Source organism: Nicrophorus vespilloides, unplaced genomic scaffold (assembly GCF_001412225.1).
Source record: "Nicrophorus vespilloides isolate i.1.1-1 unplaced genomic scaffold, Nicve_v1.0, whole genome shotgun sequence".
NCBI classification, from domain to species: domain Eukaryota; kingdom Metazoa; phylum Arthropoda; class Insecta; order Coleoptera; family Silphidae; genus Nicrophorus; species Nicrophorus vespilloides.
Genome location: NW_017097419.1, coordinates 39,717 through 63,689, shown reverse-complemented (window position 1 = coordinate 63,689; position 23,973 = coordinate 39,717). Strand labels below are relative to the sequence as shown.

General features: G+C 30.1%; 1 protein-coding gene across 1 annotated transcript in view; it reads left to right on the top strand.

The window, feature by feature from the left end:
• Nucleotides 1-23,248, top strand: part of LOC108560041 (cell adhesion molecule 2-like) — a 141,893-nt gene extending 118,645 nt beyond the window's left edge. Inside the window, exons 4-5 of the mRNA XM_017917468.1 lie at nt 13,299-13,697; nt 22,587-23,248. Coding sequence (XP_017772957.1) covers nt 13,299-13,697; nt 22,587-22,678 — 491 coding nt within the window. The 3' untranslated portion in view covers nt 22,679-23,248. The remainder of the gene's footprint in view (nt 1-13,298; nt 13,698-22,586) is intronic.
• Nucleotides 23,249-23,973: the final 725 nt, after the last annotated feature.

Here is a 23,973-nt window from a genome sequence, read left to right as displayed (position 1 = left end):
GTTTGGTGCATTTAATCAATAAGTGCAGTTGAAAAAATTGTAAATTAATATTTACATTTGTAAAAGCAAAACAAAACACAAGACTACTCAAAAAATACTGTATTCAAATTTTCATCTACAGATTATAAAAATTACTTTAAAAATACATATATTTCAAAATCATTTCTAGTTTATTTACTATTTGGTGTATACAAATCAATAAAAACAACTGAAAAGGACATAAATACAAACATTTATACCAAACTAGGATTTGCAAGCATATTTTTGTCGCAGGATGAGATTAACGGCGACGAGGAAGTATAAAAAACAAACAAACAAACAAAGAACAGTAACGCAGAAATGGCATATTTCCAAAGGCATTAACATACATGTGAATCCATGGAAACGTCGAAATAAACTCCTACCAATTACAATAACCCGCGAAGTATGTTAGCAACAATATCGTTGTTTACAGAGATGCGGTTCCAAATAAATTTCAGTAAAAAAAAATAAAGTATGAACGAGCGAAGTAAAAAATAAATAAATAAAATGAGACGAGAAGCATCGAAGTGAAGAAAATGTAGGAGAATCGTAAATCCATTTAGTTGCCAAATCCATGACCCAAATTGCGCGCACAAAGACGTCCCGGCGCCTCCGCCATTTACGAACTTTCTGATTTAAAGCTCGCGCATAAAACTTTCAATGCCGTTTTCATTTGTTTCTGATTGATTTTCTACTATTTTTTTATTTCAGCATTCTTAGAGATAACGTCCATATAATGTATGTCAGCTTTTTGGAAATTTTCGAATGTGTTGCTTTCCTTCCATGCTTTATTCAATAATTCTAAAAAGAATAGATGAGAGAAATTTTATATAAACTTTTTTGTTTCCCCTGTTTTTCATAACCTTTGTTTATCCAACTTGATCATGTAAAGTCATTTATATTCTTGTCTCAATTGCTTAAAAAACCAATGTCACACTTAAACTTAATCATTTCTCTTTCAATGCGAATAAAGTTACCTAAATATATATAATAATAATTTAAAAATTCCAATTTCACTCTTCATTAATCAATAAACCATTTGTTGACTATTTCCAATACGAAATAAGTTAGAAAGAAAAAAAATAACTGTGTACTAAATGAATGCAGCAAATCCGCTTGCGTGATTAAAGTGCGTGAAGCTCTTAATTGATAACCGGATCGCAGCACTTCAACGCACGTAATACCATTATAAATTGATGTAATTCCATTATGTAAATGAATGCATCGTGAACTTTACTCGCAGACACATAATACCCGCAACATGAGTTTATATTTATTTTCTATCAAGTCCTCATATGTCGCTCCAAATGGAAATTACAACACCCTCGAGGCAATTATTAATTTTGTTTTTGGTTTTCGTTTTTTATATTTTTTGTTTGCTTCTCCCGAAGCTACATGCAACTGCATTTTTATCATTTATGTTATAGCATATTTGGAAGTGAAATATGCTCCTTCAGGGATTCGCGCTCGAACTGAAACGACGTCCCAAGGGCTGAAAAAATGTTCTCAATCCTCTCTCTCACACACATATTCACTCTCTATCTCTAAGCAGACTTCACTCCTCCAATAAACGAGGTAATCCAGTGTGTACATGAAATATTAATTGTGTAAATTACACTTTTTTTTAGTAAAGAAGATTTGGATGTAAATACTTTTACATTACAATTTATCCGATGATTCATCTGTTCAGGTGTTGTGTACATTTATAGTATTACAGAAACATTCGTTTCTAATATTTCAACATTTTTTTGATTAATTTAGGTTGACCCATTAAAAATAAAGAAATCAAAGAAGTTTTTCCACTTTTTTTTTCGAAATATATATGTTATGAAAAAATTAAATAATATTAAGAAAGAAATTTTATAACAATTATCTATTTGTTATTTTAAGTAAAAATTCAGTTTTTGTTGAATTTTAAAAATGTTAACAAAAAATAAAGTACAAATTCACTAAGTAGAAACTTGTGTGTTAGAGCGTTCCAAAATTTGATACGTTCTTCAATACCACTACGACCAAAAAAGAATGTGTTGTTTATGAACCCAATATAGTATCGAATGCAGCAGCAAAGCGTTGGTTCCAACACTTCCATTCTGGTAATATGGGCGTCAAATGTGAGACACGCTCTGGTAGGCCAATCGTTGAAAATGTTGATAAAATCATGGAAATCGTCGAGTCAGACCGGCATGCGAGCGAGCACTTATTCTATTGCTCAGGAACTGAAGATTATCCAGAAAACCGTTTGGAACCATTTGCATAAAGCTGGTCTCAAGAAGCTCGATGTATGGGACAAAATGCTCTGAACTTTTTACTTAACTAATAATATTTTCATTTATTGAAATACCTCTCAAATTTTAGAACAAACTAAACTTTAATTGAGCAAAACTTTTTCCACGCGACTAGCAACGTTACATAATGTTTCCTTGAAACTCTGATTTTTTTTTTAAATTGTTTTTTAAATTAATACGAAAAAGTTTTCCATTTACTAATAAAAAAAACTATTATTGTTAGCATATTGTATCCAAATGTGTCCAACCTTCGGAGGACGATATTCTTCATGAAATATTCAGCGAAGAGAAGGGTGGATATTTTTCAGTAATATTCTACCAATTTAGTAACGCGCATGGGGGTTCGATTTCAATATACGTATGGAGAAAAATCGCGAATGTTCTTATTTATTTGCCGATTGGCCAATCGAATCGATTTGCGATAGAAAAGCTCTCTCAGTTTCCTTTTCGTCTCTCTTTTCTCTCTCTCTATCTTCTCAAGGGAGGCGACGACTACAGAATGTTTAGTCTATTTCCGGTCTCTACCTATGTGCAATTTTATTAAACGTAATTACGAGGCCGATTGCGAAACCCGATAGCAGACGCAATGCACGTAACGTGAAAAATAAAAAGCGTATATCGCAAAATTGTTGCAGTAAAAAGTAGACGAAAAACAAAATAAAAATTTGTATTGAAACGAGCATAGAGAAAATGCTCCTGTAAATATCTATAATTGTATCGTCGCATCCTGAATATCATTTCCTCTTTTCTCCATCGAGTCTCGCTTTTCATTTGAAAATTTCGAAACAAAATTGCAAATTTATTGAAGCTTCCACAGGATTACAGCGACTCAATTTTCGTACCTTCGTTAAGGTTTTTTGTATTTTGACAATAATCAACGAAAATGTATTTATTTTTATATCATTTTTAAATTTTAATTTAAGATTACATCAACACTTGGCATAAAAAAAAAATATTTTAAATTATTTTTATTATGTAATAAATATTGGACGATATAATTATAAAAATAAGAATAAATGTGTTTATTTTTATATGAAATTCAATTAAAAATAATACATATTTTCATACAATTTATGTATAAATAGTAATATTATTTCTAACAACAGAATAATCATATAGAAACAAATAATACAAAGACTTTTAAAAAAAATGTTAGTTTTAGATACATTTTATTAACAGAACAAAACAGATGTATTGTTTCGAATCAGAATTGTGTTATCAGTATGAAATATAGTAACAGTATTGTGTAATTCTCAATACACATATATATTTTATCTGTTATTCCAAAACAATTATCAAAAACAAAATAATTCCAATAATGGAACACGTAAAGCTTTCTACGTATTTATGCATTTACTAATTGGACACAATATTCAAAGCTTTTACAATAATTATTGATTTTTTAAAATATTAAAGCTTCTATTTTATAATACTGAACATCATAAAATAAAAGTTTACGTACGGAGATATCGCATCTTTCTGAAGTGGGCTGTAAAAATAAAAGATTCAATTGAAGGGACAACAACAGAATATAACAAAATGTAGAACACGGTAGATGCGTTTTATGCGTTTATTTAGGGTGATCAGAAGACGTTACGAATTTTTATATAGGCTGTGAAGGGTTCCCCAAATTAATTATCTAAGTGAGCCATTTTTATTTGTTCCGTTGTTCTTTTTTATTCGCCCCTCTCACTTCATTCATATAAGTTCTTCTTTTGATCTTCAAAAGCGTATGCATATTGTTGTTATGTTAACCTAAAAACCATGCAAACAAAATATCTGATAATTTGAATATTTTTTGAAACTTAAGCAATATACATTTTTAATTATTCTAATATTTAATTTGTTTATCCAATCAATTCAGTTTTTTTTAATTTAGAATTGAAACACAAATTTGGCAAATACAATTTACATTGTTTTATTCATCATAATTGAAATGTTTCGAGTTATGTGTGTTCCATTCTGATATGTGTTGTTTCAAATGCATTTACTTTATGCGGCAATGTCACTCGAAATGCGTCCGTACGTTTCATTCCGTTCCTTTGCTTCCACCGCTGTTTTGCAAATTCGATTCGAACGTGAAATTGGGGGGTTGGAAGCAACGCTTCTGGGAGCTTTTACAAATGTAAAAAGATTAAACGCGTCGGGCTTTTCCCTAGAAAAACAATAAAGTTTATCTTCAATTTTACTTAGTGGTCTCGATGTGTTATGACGCAGTGTTTTCTCTTCTGTTTTTCTTTCCTTTTTTACTCTTTTTTTAGCTGTTTTCTCCTCTTTTTTCTATTTGCAGACCGTTAGTGAAAGTGTTTGCATATGCATCCAATCGGCTTGCGTAACTTTTTTCGGTCTAAGCTTTTAAAGTACTCTCGTTTTTATGTTGAAAGCTCTTTATTTATTTCAATCATTTTTTATATATTTTACAATGTTAATGTGAATACATCAATAAACAATAATTTAAAAAAATATAGTTAATTGAAATTTCAATCACTTTTTTGTTCAATAAATATATATAACACTGTTATTTTATACAATATTCTTGGATAATTAACATAGACAGTACAACATGTTTTCCACCAATATTAGAAACCGAATAAATCGAGGTCTTTAACACTGTATAGAATATAAAAAATATTTTTATTTTACTGAACTAAAATTTAGTTTCTTTCGAAATTTTCAAACCTGACTATAGTGATCTCGCACAATGCGAGGTATATATCAAATTTAATAAAACTTGTATTTTTTAAGAATATTTCTGTATAATTATCGGTCAGTGTCATTTCATAATTACACGAAATTAATTTGATTAAAACATAACATTTTCAGTCATAAAATAAGTCATATTTCCCTTTTGGTCAAAATAATTTTTGTAAAAAAAAAGAATAAAATCATAGATGAATTGTTGACAAGTTTATTTCACTACAAATATAACTAGAATATACATGAAATTCATATTATTTGATAGTAGAAATTTATATTTAAATCTCATGTTGATTTGGAAAGCATTGCGGTTTGAACTAAATATCAAATTCCATATTAATAATAGATACTTGTAATTCAATCTCATGTAGAGATTTCGTGAAGCTCTGCTTCTATACCAAGGAGTTAATAATTTTGCAACGTTAAATAGTTTATCCGACGAAATGGATGGTTAACATTATCAGAATATTAGATCATTGTAAGCTTATAAAGAGCTTTCGTCTTGCAACTGGGAATCACTGTGCAATAATTATTAGAATCCTTCGATGCGCTTTACTTTGCTCATTTTTATCTTTTTACATCTTCACTTCGAAAGGCTCCTGCTGTGCATAAATACGCTTTGAGACTGCTGAAGATCTTAAAGTTGCTTTCAGTGCTTAATACTCCTTTTGTGCTCGAGAATATGTAACTAGTGCATACTGAGCGTGTGTGAGAGTGGATGAGGCTTTTTGCGCCGTGAAAATGATAATTAGCAGAACTGTAAATTACTGTCGCAACACTCCCTAAAATTTGGTCTTAATTAGTGCAGATTTTCAGTAAACATAGGTTAGCTCCACCGAAGAGGCAGGTTCTTTAATGGGTGTATCTGCAAGTAATTTCCAATCGAAGTTATCAACTTGTTTTTCTTCTTCTTTGAAGTATGTGACAGCTGCTTTGAAGTCTCGGAGTTGAAGAGTAAGATGAAAACAGAGGGAGGAAGGAAGGATGATGATAATAAGGAGGAAAGAGGGCAGGAATCGTCGTGAATAATGGCGTTTTCTCTCGTGGCAGGAGCAAGCAGCTAACCAGACGGGATTATGCCAGATTAACATAAGACACAGCACACAGCTTAACGTTGCCCTGGCAGTGAATAATTACCGGAACCCCGGGGGCCGACGGTCGGCACGCCACCGACGCCGCCTTTTCAGATTTTTCTTGTTACCTCCTCCTCCTTCAACTTTTTTTCTTTCCTTTTCCCTTTCCACCCCTCATACCCATCTCATTCCTACCTCCTCCGCCACTTCTTCTTTTCCTTCACCCCTTTCGCCGACAGCCGTATAAATCCTAATCTCTGACGACGTTTATGCTAAAATGTAAATTGCACTCGTTCCCTCTCATTCCTTTATATCATCTTCAGAGGTTTGCAACGAAACATCCGCACTACTACTGCTACTATTCAGCAAAAACTACCACTGTTAAAACTTTTCTACACATTCGCTTATTATGCAAACTTAATTCACAAAATATTATATTTAAAGTATAAATCCCACTTATTTCCATAATTAACTAACTTAGTTAATTAATAATTAAATGAATTTAGTTTTTAATATTTATTTATATAAATTTAAAATCAACATTATTGTAACAAAATAAAATATCATTGTTTTCATTACATAATTTACATTACATTCGATTTTTCTAGGATTTTATTACAATTGTGTGCATTAATATTAATAATAATAATAGTATTCATTGCAACAAGAAATTACAAAATAAAAAAAAACTCGACACAATAATACAATTATAAATAACAAAATAATTGCATTATGAGAAATTAATTAATTTTAAAATATTTTCATATTCTATACAAATTCATACTTATTCATAAATATTTCGTTTGTAAAATATGCACAATACTTAATTAATTCAGAAATATTCATGCATTTTACTGGAAATTTACAAAGCTCAGTTTATTCCAATTTCGAGATAATTTGATTCAAATAAAGACATAAAAATTTAATCATATTTATCCAACAATAATTTTTAATAATTTTTAATCTACATATATTTTGAGTAAAAATCAAATATTTGTATTTTTTATTACAAATGATATTCTGAGCAAATAATTTAAAATGTATTCTATTTACTTATCTAATTTAACCATTCGGCTATTAATCGTCCCAAGTGACTAATTTGGAATTTTTTTTATTTAATTCTTTTATTTTTCAAAACTCATTTATCGTTAAAAATGAATAAAATTAATTCACAATTTATAAAGAAAATTCGTACAAACAGTCAACAGTAAAATTGCAATAACACCGAACCGTTTAATATTTCATATAAAATAATATGAAAATTCCAATAATAATTAAAAAAAAAAAATCACACTATTTTAATACAAAAAAAAGAAACATTTAGATTGAATATTTTTGTTATGAATAAATTAATATGAATAAATTTGGTATTATTACATGTGTAAAGTCAATAACCAATGTATATTTTCCCTTTGTTTGTATAATTTATTTATATTTGTTTGTATATACAGCAATACCTTAAATAGTAAGGCTTCAAACAGTGCGGATTCACTATAACAGAGTTTTCCAAACTTTTTCTTCAACGAAACACTTTGTAAATTGTATGAGGTAGTTAATAACATATAAGCAATAAAATTTAAAAGATGTGAAAAAAATTCTTTATTTATTTAGTCATATTTTCACGGAACACCTATTAACACCAGTGTTCCGCGAAAGATAGTTTGGGAAACCGTGTACAGTAGTACGGTTTGAATTATAAATTATAAATTGTTCATTTTATCCTCATTATATATACTCAAGTTTTTTAGATGTTTATTTTTATTTGGTTTTAAAGTCCAGTTTTAAACCCTGTGGAATATTGATGAATGCGAGGTATATCTGTCTATTATTATTTTGTATTTCCGTACTCGTTATTTCCATCAACATTATTATCCTCGCCGCAAGCAACGAAAAACAACATCATCAAGGACGAACGGCAAAAAGACCGCTGATGATTTATGTCTTTTTTTAAGTGTACGTATATCCAGTCAAATACACTTTCCCTCTAAATAAATAAAATCACGTCGGAAAATTCCATTTCGATAAATAAGTCAGTCCCAGTGGTGGAAGAAGGAGAAGGAGTATATCTGAGTTAATGTAAGAGAGATTGAAATCGATTTCCAATTGTGCTTGAAAATATTGTGTGCAAAGAAAAGTGATTGCGAAAAACCTATTCATAATTTCTCAATAATAAATGATGTGTGCGTTCGTTTTTTCTTCTATTTCAAGAAATATAGCATATGATATTAAAATCGAGGCCGGTATATGAATATGTAATGGGTCGAGTGCTGTAAATCAGACCTTAATTAAGGCAGAATCGGAGGAGCCCGACGGTAATGACAAAAATTTTCGAAATTTATTTTTGTTCAGGTCCTTTTAATTAATGCGATATTTTCACCACCGCCAAAATAAATATATAGGGAGATAAAGACAGAGAGAGTTTAACAATTCATTCTTTGGAAGTCTAATGAAAACTTTCGCACGATTTACGCGTGCACGAAAAGAGGTGTATATATATTATATAATAATATCAACCTTTTTCGACCTCAACAAAAAAATCTAGGGATTTTCAGCTCCGCATTTATTATTTAACATTAACACCTACCCTTTTCGCACAGGACATTACGCATTATTTACTTTCTTATTTAATTATAAATAATATATTCAGTTTAAATATGTTAATGTCAGTGTATATATTTTTTATTTTATGTTTTTTATTTAATAAAAAATATATTGAAATTTAAGATTTAAAATCAAATTTAATCATTTCTATTATATAATTAATAGTATTTATAAATTATTATAAGAAATGTTATTGTTTTTTTTTTCAAAAAATTAAATACTATGTTTTGATAGTTTTCAGTAATTTAAATAATGAGATTTTCAGGATTTTTAGAGAAAATAACATTAAATTTTTTAATAAAAATTAAGATGATTTCAAAGAAACAAATAAATGCTATTATTAAAACTACTTAATACAATCCTATGCTTCAATACAGTAATTAATATACTCGATTTATTTTAATTAATATTTTAGGAAAGTGGTATAAGTCCATTTTTTCATTTACTAAGATACCTAAAAGTTTGCGTTTGAATCGTTTGCCAAGCTAATCAATTCGGATGATCTATAAATCTGCTAAATTTTATTATGCAATAATAATTATTGAAATTGTTAAAAAATAAACGTTTTTTAGCTCCTACTGGACGTATTATTTTCCATTAATAAACGATTAACGATTTAATTTTATTGACAAATCTTAATTTCTATTTACTACATTAATTATGCATTTATGATAATTTTTTTCTTCTAACTTTCTAAATCAAATTGAGGAATGAATGATTTCTTAAAAATAAATGTTAATTTATAAAATTTAAAAAATATATAAATTATCACGTAGCTACTACTAATACAACAATATAACGTGGGTAAATATGACCCGTTTATTAAATATTAAAAAAATAGTACAAATTATTATTTTTTACAATAAACACAAATTAATTCTTATTATTTAATTAATTTAACATCATTTATTTTCAATTGATTTTATTATTCAAAACAGTCAAGGCATATTTCTTGACAAAGTAGAACAAGTTGGTCTTTTGCATATGTGAGAAAACGCTAATATTTTCTTGTCGCTCTTGCTTGAAAACAAAACACCTTTTTCTTTTGGATGTATAAATCCGTTTATTAGGTTGTGTAGATGTCTAAAATACTATAGAATTCGAATAACAAATATCGGGTGGGTCACTTTGACTTACGGGTTATAAAATTTCATACAATAATAATAAATCAAAAACTTAAGTGCTGCAAGGAAATTAAAATTTCATTTAATTTGTTTTCATTAAAAGTATGATTTATTCAATAATTTGTAGAACGTTTGATTTGCGAAATTTTGATTTACAAACGATTGTGGAAACGATTAAAATATTTAACCCCGCCCTTCTACTGAAGAACACGCCACGAATTCCACGAACTTAATAAACTAGATGTGATTAGAACCAACATCAACTGCTTAATTAGTAATTTTTTATTTACTTTTTTTTTGCAATCTCAGTTTAAATATATACCAAAAAAAAACAGAGAAAAACGTATATTTTCAAACGACGCAGAAGCACGCAACACATTAATTCCATTCACAAAATGACTATATATTATTTACAGTTAATTTTGTATGTAACAAATAAAAACAGGATTACTTTTCAGTAATATTAGTTAATAAAATTAGTTTAATAATATAAAATCATGTTTTTTTTACTTAAATTATAACATACCCAGAGATGTTGGCAGGTTGTGAATGAATAATAAAAGTTTAAAATAAAGAATTATAACAATTTTCTTAAATGAAAATACAAAATTTCTTTTCAATTTAATTTGTTTATTTTTATATTAATTATTTGTTTATTTTATATTAAGTATTAACTTAAATTTGACAATCCTAATAGTTGCTTTAATTTGTATTCTTAATTTTTCCGAATTTTCTACACCATTTTTTTTAATTTTTTTTTTATTAAATATATCCATAACTAATTTTAAGTAAAATTTTACAAATATAAATGTATACCTTTTAACAAACCAGAAAATGCAAACATAAAGAATGTTTCAATTTAAAAAAAATATTTCGATTTTATTACTACTATTTCTGATTCTATCCATTCGATACTCTCAAAAGCATTTGCAGTTGACGTAGCATGAATACGTCCAGATTGCAGTTAAACGGTTTCACGTTTTATGGAAGATTCCATCTATGGTGCGTTTTTGGAGGAAATTGAAATCGCCGTTGGTATTAATGTTTTACGATTTGTTCACGTTTGGTGTCAATCGTTAATGCGTTTCCTCTCACTCTTGGAATATGTAATTTGCAAAGAAATGAAAAATAATGACAAAAGTTTCAATTTCCTTTTTTACTACTATTTCTATATAACACATTCGTCATATCTTTATTATTGATTATTTTCGGAAAATATTGATATAGTTTAGATCAGAGAGTCGAACCGAAATCGAACCGAAAATCCTAAACCGAAATTAACCGGAATTTTTAACACGGTTCTGTAACGGAACTGTAACCGGAACGTAAAATTGCTGAATTGAAAAACCGAAACCGAATTATTTTTTCAAATTAACAAATACATAATAAACGAAACCATCCAGGCCGAATTCCGTGGGAACGCTTAATCATACCAAATATGAAAAACTTCAAAAACAACCGACTAAAAAGAGAAAATTTGAAGAAGACTTGTTTTTGCCCATTCTTCTTCAAATCTTCTCTTGCACAACTAACATTAGAACGAAATCAAAAGAAAGTGATTAAAAAGGATATTACTGTAAAACAATGTTTATGTCGTATATTTTATTTTTATTAATAATTTGTTCATCAATGTGAACATTGAGTAAATTTAAGATAGCGATTGACATTAAATGGATAATCTTTCCCAGTGGATAGTTACCATTATGATGATTTGATTTTATTTTTAATAGTAATGCTCTGCGATTAAACTATTTCCCTTGACTGTGAATCTGCTGCAATCCTTAACACTGTCATTGTCCATCGAATTGGCTGAAGGTCCATACCTCATTCATTTGACTGTCCATTTGTGATGAACGATGGCCCTAATGCTGCAAGCACCGAGAGGGCTCACAAAAGGACTGGCTTGACCAGAATTTGAACCGGCGGCCACCAAATCGTGGGTAGGGCGACTTAACCACTCGGCTATTAGTCGCCCTACTGTAAATATGTCCGAAGAAACATTACAAGGTGCATGTATTGAAATAGTCTAATTGAAAAACTAATTAAAGTTTATTTCTTTTATATTTTCAATTTTATAATTGAAAACAATAGTAAGAAGGGAATTTGGTAAATAAAATGAAACCAACATTTGATATTATAATTTTAATTTCAACCGGAACCGAACCGAAACTGAACTCAAATTTCTTGACGAACCGAAACTGAATCTGGACCGTTAAACATTTACTTGGAACGTAACCGTAAACCGGAACGAAATTATTTCGTTTGAACTCTCTGGTTTAGACATTTTTGCAATAATTGTTTTCTAAAGAAATAAAATTTTCTTAAACATATTTTTTGCATTAAAATTCAGAAATTTAGCCTTTGTTTGCCTGAAGATAGTGTAAGCGATAGCGATTATCGAGAGGAAAAATTGAAACAAACATTTTTTTAAATATATTTTCATTGTCTCATCTTTACTATATATTTGACATTTAATTAGTTATTGAATTGTTTAATTTCTATTGTATTAAAAATACTTTTTCAAATATTTAAAAACGCAAATGGAATTGGTATTAAAATTTGCAACGAAAACTGAAGAGAATGAGGGAATGAGGAGGAGGGCACGAAAAAAAAATAGGAAAGTATGTGTGCAGGGGGCGCCACGCGAGATAAAGTTTTAAAAATTAATTAATGACACCAGCTGGAGTCTGCTCGCAGTATTTCAAGTTTTATTACACGGCCGCTTGTATCCTGCAACCCCCGATTTTATTTATCCATACTATTCTTTTTTCCGCAAATTTATTTATGCATTTTTTCATGTTTTTTTTTTCGTTCCGTTTCGCATTTAATGGCTCTATTATTCCTTATATGGACACTTATTACTGTAATTTGCGAGCGCCGTGGATTATTATACAGCAAACGATATTTATTGAATTCATTCAATACACTAAAAAAAAAATATAAATTAACTTTTATATTTCATCGACAGTTAAAAGCAGATAGTATTAAACTAGTATAGTTAATTGATTAATTAATTGGTTTAATGCTCAAGAATAATTGAAAAAGTATCAGCTTTTTCTTACAAATATTTAAAATGAAAAAACTTTTTGAAATTTAAGATCAACAAAGAGATGTAATCTTTATCTGAGAATATGTAATGAATGATTTAAATACAAATTTCTGAAATTAAAAATTTTTTCCGCAATTTTAAATTTAATATCTTTATGTTTTTTTTTTAAATATTAAATAGAATATTGAACAATTATTTTCATTCTGATAAATATTGTTGTTTTATTATTTGCAAGTGAAAGTGATGTTTTATTTCTAGGCAAATTTTTGAAAGTACAAAATAGTCATGGCAAATATACACTTATTGGAAAGTTTTTGTTAGAAATATTGAGGAATATTGTTTTTTTTGTTTGTTATTGATTTTGGTGAGTATAAATTGTAGTTGAAGATGATAGAAGTGTGAGTGGTATAGTGGGGTAAAGTGAATAAAGTGGGATTTTGGTTCACAGCCCTTCCAGAGGAGGAGCCGCGAATAGCCGGCGGAAGGAACCGTTACCAGGTCGGAGACACGGTGAGGGTGAACTGCACGTCGGGAAGGTCGAAGCCGGCGGCTCAGCTGAACTGGTTCATAAACGGGGAGAACGCTGATCAGAGCTTCCTGAAGGGTCCGGAGACCTTCGTTACGGGCCGCGAGGGACTGGAGACGTCCGTCCTCGGGCTCGAGTTCGTCGTTAAGCCCAAGCATTTCAAGCAGGGCGACATGAAGTTGAAATGCTTGGCCACGATCGCCACCGTCTACTGGCGAAGTAATGAAGAGTCCGTCGAGGGCGAGAGGCCTCAAAGGGCCTCCGTTCTCGAAAGTCGCGGCACCGTCGCACCGTCCGGATCCAGGGCCGATCGAGTTCAAGGTAAGAATACCCAAAAGAGAAAAAAACAGCTTAAAAATAAAATAAAACCCTTTTTTCACCTTTACCTTTTTCATTCTAGCATTTCGTATTTAACTTTCTTTCTTTTTCCTTTTTTTATTTTCTCGTTGCCCCGACTCACAATGAAGAGCAATAACAGGAGAATGACAGAAATGTCTGATATAAGCGATTCGGGTCAACGCAGAATAAAAAAAATTCACACACCTACAGACGAGACGCCCTTTAAATAATTCATCACTCTTTCACTCTCGAGAAAATTACAAGTTTCGTTTAAAATTTTAATACAATTTTTATTTATCTACTTTTACAAAACATTTATGTAGTTTTAGATATTATCAGTTTCTACTAATTGTACAGAAGTGACGAAATATTTTTCTCAACTGTCAATTAATCAATTTTAATATAAAATAATCTCAGGTTTGCTCTCTGGAGCCACTCTCATTAGTCATAAGTTAATTCAGTATGTACTTTTTGTTGCAGTATCAAAACTACAAGTTTTATTTAAAAATTTTCTGAAGGTTCTCAAAATTTCAATTTTTATTTGTATACAGTGGAACCTCGTTTAACGAACATTTCGCTTAACAAGCAAAATTAATTGTAAGAAAAATGATTCGCATAACGAGTGACGATGAGAAGAGAACTCCCGGATTGCGCGTCTTCTACATCATTTTTAAAACTTGTGTATACATATTATGTGTATTTTTGATTATGTTCACTATACGAGTAAAACTATACGAGGAAATTTCGAAACGGATGAAACTCGTTAAGCAAGGTTACACTGTATTTTAATATAATTACTATTTAATATTAAAACACTTTCATACACTTTTATTTTTATTATAAATACATACAATTATAAATTACAATACATTAACTATAAATGCAGAATTTTTCAGTATTTCTACTTCAAATTACTCTTTTTTTTCATATTTTTTGATAATAATTTATTTGATCTTATACATAAGTAATAATTTTTGTTGCATGAATATTATAACATATCCACCAAAATTCATCAGAAATCTGCTATAATCTTAAATAATTTCTTCTCTACTATTTGTCAGTTAACTATGTGTTAGATGTAATGTGTTTGAGTTCTCACGTAGCCTAGACTCCATTTATTCCCTAACATTTACAGACTAGATTGCATCTGATATTGAATTACGCAATATACATGCACGCAATGTCCAATTATCGCGCGGATCAAATCGATGCTTAATAGATTAGGCAATAATTGGACATGTCCGCCCTCTTCATACTCACGGAATACGAACTGTCTGACCATTGCATCAACATTTCACCTCCAATATTCGATTGCAAAACAAATTGGTCTAAGGAGCTCCATCTATCATAATTGAAAAAAAAAACACCATAGCAACAACATTTAAAAAAACTGTTCCACTTTTTAGTTGCTACAGCAATGACAATAGAATATTAACATATTAATAAGTTAAACATTTTGAGAAGCAAGTAAGCTATAATCAATTCAATTTGTGAGCTTTTATGTAACTTTTGAATTACTATTTTTATTTCTTAATTCTAAGATGATTCTCTATTAAATAAATAGTATACTGAAACATAATCTTTTTGAAATTGCGTAATAAAATGTATTGAAATGCTAAATAATATTTATTTTGATGGATTTGATTAAATTATTGTTTTTGTTGTTGTAATTTATAAAAGAAACTGGTTATTCAAACTGCGATTTAACGCAAACGAGTAGTTTTGGTATTTCAGTGGGTGCGAGAGAGATAACGCATGACTACACGTTATCTCAATGTCTCTTTTTGGTTTGCATGTATTGATTTTGGTTTTATTTTAGAAATACATCTCAATAATTTATAGACGTATTTATTTTCTTATCCACTCTAGTACCGTAGGTCCGAGAAAATGTTAGGTTAGGTGAAGTTGCCCTAAGGTTTTATGTTTAAAAATATATATAAACAATTTTGTTGTATGGGTATTTTTATATCCAGTGTTCTTGGTCAAGTTTCGGTTAGGTTTTTTTTTAAATAACATAAAAACAATTTGGTGATATGGGTATTTTCAGCTTTTAAAATTACAAATTGGTGGAATAAACGTCTAGTAGATTTAACTTTTGTTGTTAAGAATGGGACATAGCAATGGAAATGTTAAGGAATAAAGACTAAAATTTTTGAAAATAAAAAGAGCGATAATGTATTCGAGAAGCTTAAAGATGTTTTCCTATTCTTGTTTGCTATGATGACGAGAATCTATTCCGCGTTCGTCGGCTTAATGCATTCATAACAGATTCATGGATCCTAATTCCCGATACATGCCGTAGGATAAGGAATTAAACTGTAAATAATTCAAGCTGAGAGAGAGAAAGATCGATGATGAGCGATCTGAATTATTCAGAAGCGTTAGCGTCGAAAACAGGGAGATAATTTGTAGAAAACAAGAATTAACAAAAGAATCTTCGTAAATAATAATAATCGATTTGATATTTAAGTTAGTAAATTAAGGAAGTTTATGTCGGAGAATGAAATTGGCCCCGAACAAATTCCTCTCGCTCTCTCTCTCTCGCTTCCTCTCATTCCAACTTATCATCTTTTCATCTCTATCCAACGCACATACACATACAGTGTATTTTCGTCGTATGTACGGTCTCATCCGCAGGGGTTTAATTAAATTTAATTATCGTACTTGCACGGATAAATACTGGAGTGGTTCATTTAGAGTTGGGGATGAGGGACGTACGTGTCTTCGTAATATTACTGCCGCCACTACTGCCACTTGATCCGAATAATATAAATAAATGTAGGTGGATGAGGGTGCGCGCGAGTGCAATGAGAAAGGGTCGTGCTTCTACATCTCCGCGCGAGAGAGACGAAGATAAAGAGATACACTGAATGCGAAGCAGACAGAGAAAGGATGAGAATTGTTGTTGTTTTGCGAGGGTTTTGCGGGTTCCGAGGGCTTCGCAGCAAAAACATTTCGGATTATAAAGTACACCTCGTCGGCTCTGATGCGTTTGTAAATGATGAAGTTTATAACGTTTTGCATTTGGAAAGGGTACTTCGAGTATCAACGGGAAAAAACACCGCAACACTTTTTCATCTGCAAAACAATTTTACACTCCACTTCTTTCTACCGAAGATGATAACGCTGTAAACTGTTCAATTGTAATCAAGTAAGTTACTTTAATTATAGAAAAAAAATACACGTGTCTGCTATTACCCTTTAATTTATGATCGAAAATTAAAAATCTATAAATTATTCAATTGCAAACAATTACTTTATATACAAAAAATGTTAAAATATTGGTCTAATTCGCTGTTCGTATGGAATTTATTTGTGAAACTGTAAATCGTTCGTAATTATTTAACATTCGAATTGGTAATCTCCTGAATTGGGGTGAGTGGGACGCCAATCAGTTTGCTAATCTGCACATAGGATGCGGATGGTTGAATGGATGCAAGTGATTCGGTACTTTTTTCGGAAAAATAATTAATTAATTTCACAGGCGCATTTGTGGATCGCTCGCGCCAGAAAATTACGTCCCGGTAAATTTGCAATAAATGCGATTGATTGAGCAAAAGCTGAATCCGAAAAAAAAAAATGCGACACTGCCGCCTACTCCGCAAGGACCGAAGTTTAATTAATTCCATCTTCGTTCTCATCTAAATTTATCAATTCGATCATTTTCCGACCTAACAATTCCATCCAAGCTCGACCACTTAAACCCTTCGCGATTAGTTTAAGCTAGTATCTAGTCGAGGAGAGATGGATTTATGTGTGTATATTGAATAGAGAATATATAAATAATTAATGGGCTGATATATGAATTACTACAGATTATTTTCATAAATGTCCAGTGATCAGTCATATGTTCTTTGGAAATTTGTTTGAAATTTATGTACAATTTTGGTAAAACTTTTAGAAAGTTTCTGCAAAATAACTATAAATAGGTAAACAAATTTAATATTTTTATTACAAGGTTTCTATTGTAATAAAAATCGGCAATGTTTCTATAATTAATTAGTATTTGTATTAACATTTAAAATGGAAATATTGTAACATATACAGACATTTTTTCGTAAATATTTTGTAAAATATCTGTAAATGTAAATGTTATATAATTTTTCTATAAAATCATATTATTGCAAACATTTAGTTCAAATTAAATTCTCATATATATTAATGGAATTACGATATTAAATGGAATTAAAGATAAATGATAAAATTTTAAAAGATTTCTATACATTATATAAAAATATCCACACTACAAACTATGATGGAAATCTCATAACAAATTCCAGATATTGCAAGAACTATGCACAGGGAACGCAAAGAGCCGAAATTAGATGGTAAATATTTATGACCCGACGCCCACGAGGCGAGTTTTAATTGCAAAATCTACATGCAATTAAGTGCGCTTATCAAGATCAATCGTCCTTATGCAAATTCAGAAAATTTCATTAGCCTACATTATGTTTTAATTTTATTTTTTATTTCACTATTACATAGGTACATTTTTTTTCGTTATTTCATAAATTTAAACTCATATTTTTTTTGTTATATATGTGCAAGTTTTCATGATGGAAAGATGAGAATGAGAGGAAGTAAACCCTTTTTCTCCATTGCAGCGTGTAATTAAGATTACGCTGGTCCATAAGCGAGTAAATGTTGCTGGAGCGGCGCAGTTACGGTAATTTAATTGGGGTATTAGGCTTTAGCTCCGGTCGCGCCTCAAACTATGCAGGATTAAAACTTGTTCATTAACGCAACTTTCCGGAAAAGTTGGCAAAAATGCTCACCTGATTATTATAAATACGGATTTTTTTTTATTCAAAGTTCCTTTTTTCTGCTCCTTTCTGGTGTCATTAAATACGGGCTCGAAGGGGAGAGGATTACGTTTCTAAGGATATTAACGAAAATGTGTTTTTGTGCCTTAATCTACCAAAATATTTTAATATCAAATATAGTTTAAAGTTCTCTTTTTTTAATTATCACACTTTTTTTGTCATATCCATGATTTAAATTTTATGTATAATATTAAAATTATTATTTTCTATACTACAAATTTACTGTTTATTAAAAAATATTTGTTTTAACAAATCTACACGAAAACAAGTAAGAAATGTAATTCTTATTTATTAACTATTTTATTGTTTTGTAATAACATGGAAAAAATGAGAATTTAAATATTTAATTCAATGATTTTCCCGAGCGGAAAGACCTCGGTCGATAGCCCTTTAACCAGCCTGTTGATTATTTTTGTTAATTCAAATTAGATTTTTTTTCTCTTGTACATAATTGTTATTATTTGGTTGTCATTATTGTTATATTATTAATTAATATTTTTATTATTATTATATAATAATAGAGGAATATGTATACAAAATAATAATTTTGTGTACTATTTCTTATAATGTATTTTGAAATTTTTCAAACTATAAAGTGACTCCACTCTGATCGATCAGCAAGGTATCGCTGTATATAATATATCAATTGAAAATTTTCAATATATATAAAAAAATTAGAATAATGATGAAAATTTGCAAATTATTTATAAACAAAATTGGGAGAAAAATTAAGGATGTTTACAACATTTTTCTGTCAGATAAGTTTTTCATTGTGTTTGTTAAAATTTGCCAATGCGCCAGTTTGGCTGCCGCCACTAGCAAATGTCGACTGGCCAGTTTTTCTTTTTTTCCTTTTATTTTCACTAGTTTTTTCGCAGCTCCATTTTCACAGTTCTGACACACTTTTATTCCGAGCGAACGGGTATCGCGAATTGAGATCAAACACTACTACCAACACAACCCCCGCCGAACATTGTTTCAAATCCTGATGTATCGGATTCCAGTGGCGGCGTATCTAGGGGGCGGCAGCGGCGGCTGGAGGCGCAAACCAGGACGAGATAACGAAAAAAAAAATCACGAACCATCTCCCAGTTTCTCTCTTTTTCTATCCTACTATTTTCTCTCTCTACTTTCTATATGTATACATAAGTATATGTATATATGTACAGATATATTGGAGCAGGGCCAAGAGTATTCATAAATACATTTCTCCTGCAGCGTGGGCATCCATTTCTGGGGGTAAAATTTACGACTCCTCGCTTTTTTTAAGGGGATGGGGAGGATGGAGGGTGGAGATGGTGCCAAGGACTTTTCGTGTGCGTCTGTATGTAGGAAATTTGTGAGCGAATCCTTGATAACATCGACACACACATGCGAATTCATGTTAGGAACGAAGGGCGAAAACGCACCTATAACCTGCGTTATCGCTCCTCAGGATTTACCCTTCTTCTCCTGCTGCTGCTTCTATTCCGAGCGAGTGTCTCTCCCGCTTGTCACCTTCACATATCTCACCGAATTTAATCGACGAATTTTGCTCAACGAAAACCTTCCTCTTGTCGACCTTGATTTCCAGTTCAACTTGGAACACGTCCAAACCTGATACATTCACGATTTACGATCCTCCTATTGTTCTATGTTATTGCGTAATGCTACTGCTGCTGGTCGTCCACGATTTGGCAACGGTTTTTACTGCAAATACGATTTAACAAAACTTCCATATACAAACACACTGTTTACTGCCAATTTTTACATTACAAATTCAAGTCGAAAACTACTTACAAAGAGTTATATATAATTTCATAAAACACACAGAAAATAACACACTTATAATGTAAAATATTTATTTATAAAAAATATATACTAGTTTTTATTAAAAATAAAATTTATTGTTGCATTTTTATAAATTAATAATTTATACTGTTAAAAATGATGTAATTGATAAAAAATATGTTTGTTTTTATTCATAAATTTTCAAAATCTCTGAATGATTTCATTAAAATTATTAAGAAAAAATAAGAGTTTTCGAAAAGGTTCATACCATATATAATTTAATCTGCAAATACTAAATAACAAATTATTATTGAGACTTTTGATAAATTTATAACATATAAAATATCTTCAAATCTATAACAAAACAATAAATATGCCTTCATCGCAATCTTTTTAATTATAAAATATTTGAATTAAAGCTACAATAATATCTATATATTAAATGTATTATACTAAATAAGTAAGAACTCATATGAGCTACATACTCATTTTATACTCTGTAAATTGAACTTTAATTTTCATATCCAGTTTTCCCATGGGAACTGACCAATTATGAACATAATTATTATACAATTATTGAGCTTTTTAATGGACATTAAAGTAATTAGTTTCATAAATTTTATTTATGCTCATTTTATTTTCAGCAAATTTAACTTTTAATTTTCAAGTACGGATTTCCCAATGGGAACTATGTAATTATAAATTTCTAGACAACTGAATCAGACTACATCAACTGAATCAACATCGGATGGTATGGCCTATAAATATTCGTCCTTTGACATATCAACCAAATTAAAGGATAATACCTTTTTCCTGAACATTTCCTAGAAAATTATAACAATGCCCCACTAGACATGTTCAAAAGGTTGTACATTGCGTGTACCTCAAAGAGTTAAGGAGAAATACATGTGTAGGTTAATTCCCTGAAGATTTAAAATGATGGACTTTATATAATGAATAGATGCCAATTTAAAACAAAAAATTCTAATTTAATGCAATTGCATGTAAGAAGTTGCTGAATTTACGTTTGTTAATTTCTTGTATAGTATTTTTTAAAGAAATTATATTTAATGACTGGACTAACGTTATTAATAGTGAAGCAACATCACGAAAGGAAATAAATGAACAAAATTATATAATTTAATTGATGAATGTGTGAATGGAATTTTTAAATTATTTCATTATTAATTGACTAATGAGTGATCAAAATAAATACGTTAAGGTAATTAAAACATATATATATATATATATCATTATTTTTTAAATTACATTACATTGCTGTTGTTTTCTTAAGTTAGTTAGTTAATTATACTAATCTAACATTAAGATAACATAACCTACATTCACTTAACCTGCAATTTATGCAGATGATCGTATATACTTTATTTACGTTAAACAAACCTAAACTTATTAAAAAATAATTTTATTACATTGCTATTGGTGGACGCTTAAAATCTGATATTATAGTAATCTAACCTTAATAAATTCTAATCTTTATTCGCCTGAGCTGTAATTTATACCAATTAACTGCTTTGTGTTAAAATAATCTAACATTCTCGTTGATAAACATTGAAAATAAGACATTAGACTAATTTAACCTTAAAATAACCCAACTTACATTTACTTAATCTGTACTTCAAACAAATTATACATTACTGCGATGCAAGTCAGTAACCATTGAAAAATTATGAATTAGGGAGGGAAAATTTGCATGAAGACATATAAAAATTATGTCGGGAAGGCAATGAAGACGTCGGTTTCGAGTGGAGGGCACAATAAGAAAGTCTGGCAATGCAAATGTCGGTTTTGCTCGGGCAAAGTGAAAGAAGGGAAGGGTAGAGGACTTGGTGGAGGAGGAGGGTTCAGCGACCATTTTAAATGTACATCCCCTTAAATAAATTCGAATCCCCTGTATATTTATTATCTATTTAAAATTCTATCCGTACATGTTTGAAACTTTAACCATTTCGCCGTTTGACGATTGCCTCAGTTTTCCCTTCCACCCTCTTCCAAACCGCGAGCGACGGAAGGAATGAAGGGGTTTTCGCTGCGAACTAGTTTCGTGCAGAAGGCAGATTTAACGGCGCCCCCAAAAAGAAGAAGCGAGTTTTGTTCCATTCCTCGATGCATGCAAATAACACAAAAGACTCCCGAATATGAAAACTACTTCTGTTTTATACGCTTCCGCCCGTTCACTTTTACGAACTAAACTCTGCGCACTAGCAACTTTCTTTTTTTTTGTTCTCTTACTAATGTCTTCATTTCTGTTTTTCAGCAGCCGGAAGCAGCAGCATCTTCGCCCAAGGAATCACCGCCTGCGTCTTTTCCGGTTTCTTCGCCGCCGCCGTCCTCGTCGTCTTCAGGTAATTTTCTCGATTCCCAATCACCGGAAGCGGAAAACTAGGGCGATTTTGTTACGGACAACAAAGTGCGATCGAGTGAGAAGTGTACATTTAATTTCCTCAATTAAATTTAATTTTTTTTTAAGAACATTCCTTGATTATTGTTACTCCACTCCGTGGTTTCGAATCAATTTTCCGTTCCATCACTTCCCAATAAATAAAAGCAAAATTAAGTAATTGTTGTAAAAAAAACTGAGGAAAAGTAGTTTCGTAAGGCACTAAACTGAATAGGAAAAAGAAGCTGAAAGAAGAAAAGTCTTGCGGGGGGTTTTCTTTATTTATTTTCCGAATTCTTTGTGTACATGTTATAACTAATTGACAAATGGAATGTAAAATATAAAAAAATAAATAAATAAAGAAGCAGCATGTAACGTTACAATCAGAAATCCTATTTCTAGTCTTATATTAATCGTAATAACTGCCAACCTTTCTAAATTTGTATATTGTTATTACTAATAACCTGGCGGATTGTTCACTCTCTCTCCACAAAAAAAATAAGACTCAAACATGTGACTAAAAAATTTAAACTTTGTTGTAGCTAAATGTGTGTAAAACAAAATTATATATAATATTAAAGAAAAAAGGAAAAATAAATTAAATACATTTTATTTTGATTTTCAAGGGAAAGACATTTTTATTTCGTAAGAGTTTTCGATCTGTAAATAATTTTAAAAAAATCCCTGTGATGATCGACTACAAGGAAAATGGTTGAGAGAAAAAATGTTTATATAAATGAATTATAAATATATATATATTGAAATGAGATGATAAAAATAAAATAAATTAATTAATCGTATAAATATGTTTAGGCGATTCGAGCCGATCTTTGTTACTTAGCGTAAATGTGAAATCTTCCCATGGGAAACGATCGTTTTTCTCTCGAGAGAGTTTTTCTTTTTAATATATACATGTTTAATTTAGATCAATGTGTGCTCAGGATTATGATCGTTTTCGATGGGCGGATGCAAAGTGCTGTCCTCTATATACAAAGAATAAAAACAAAAAATTAAAATTTAAAGATTACCGTTGCGTAAGCGGTTTATTGATTTTATTGATTATTTCAAAGAAAATTTATACATGTATTCTTGGCGCGAAAAAAAAAACGAGTGGCATGAGAAAAATAATGAAATTTACGAAAAATATGATTATTCAAGATGAAGAGAAAAGTATATATGGATATTGTGAATGATGATGAGTAAAAAATAATTAAGTATTATATTATAATTGTAATAGCTAGACTTTAAGTGTATATAATGTATT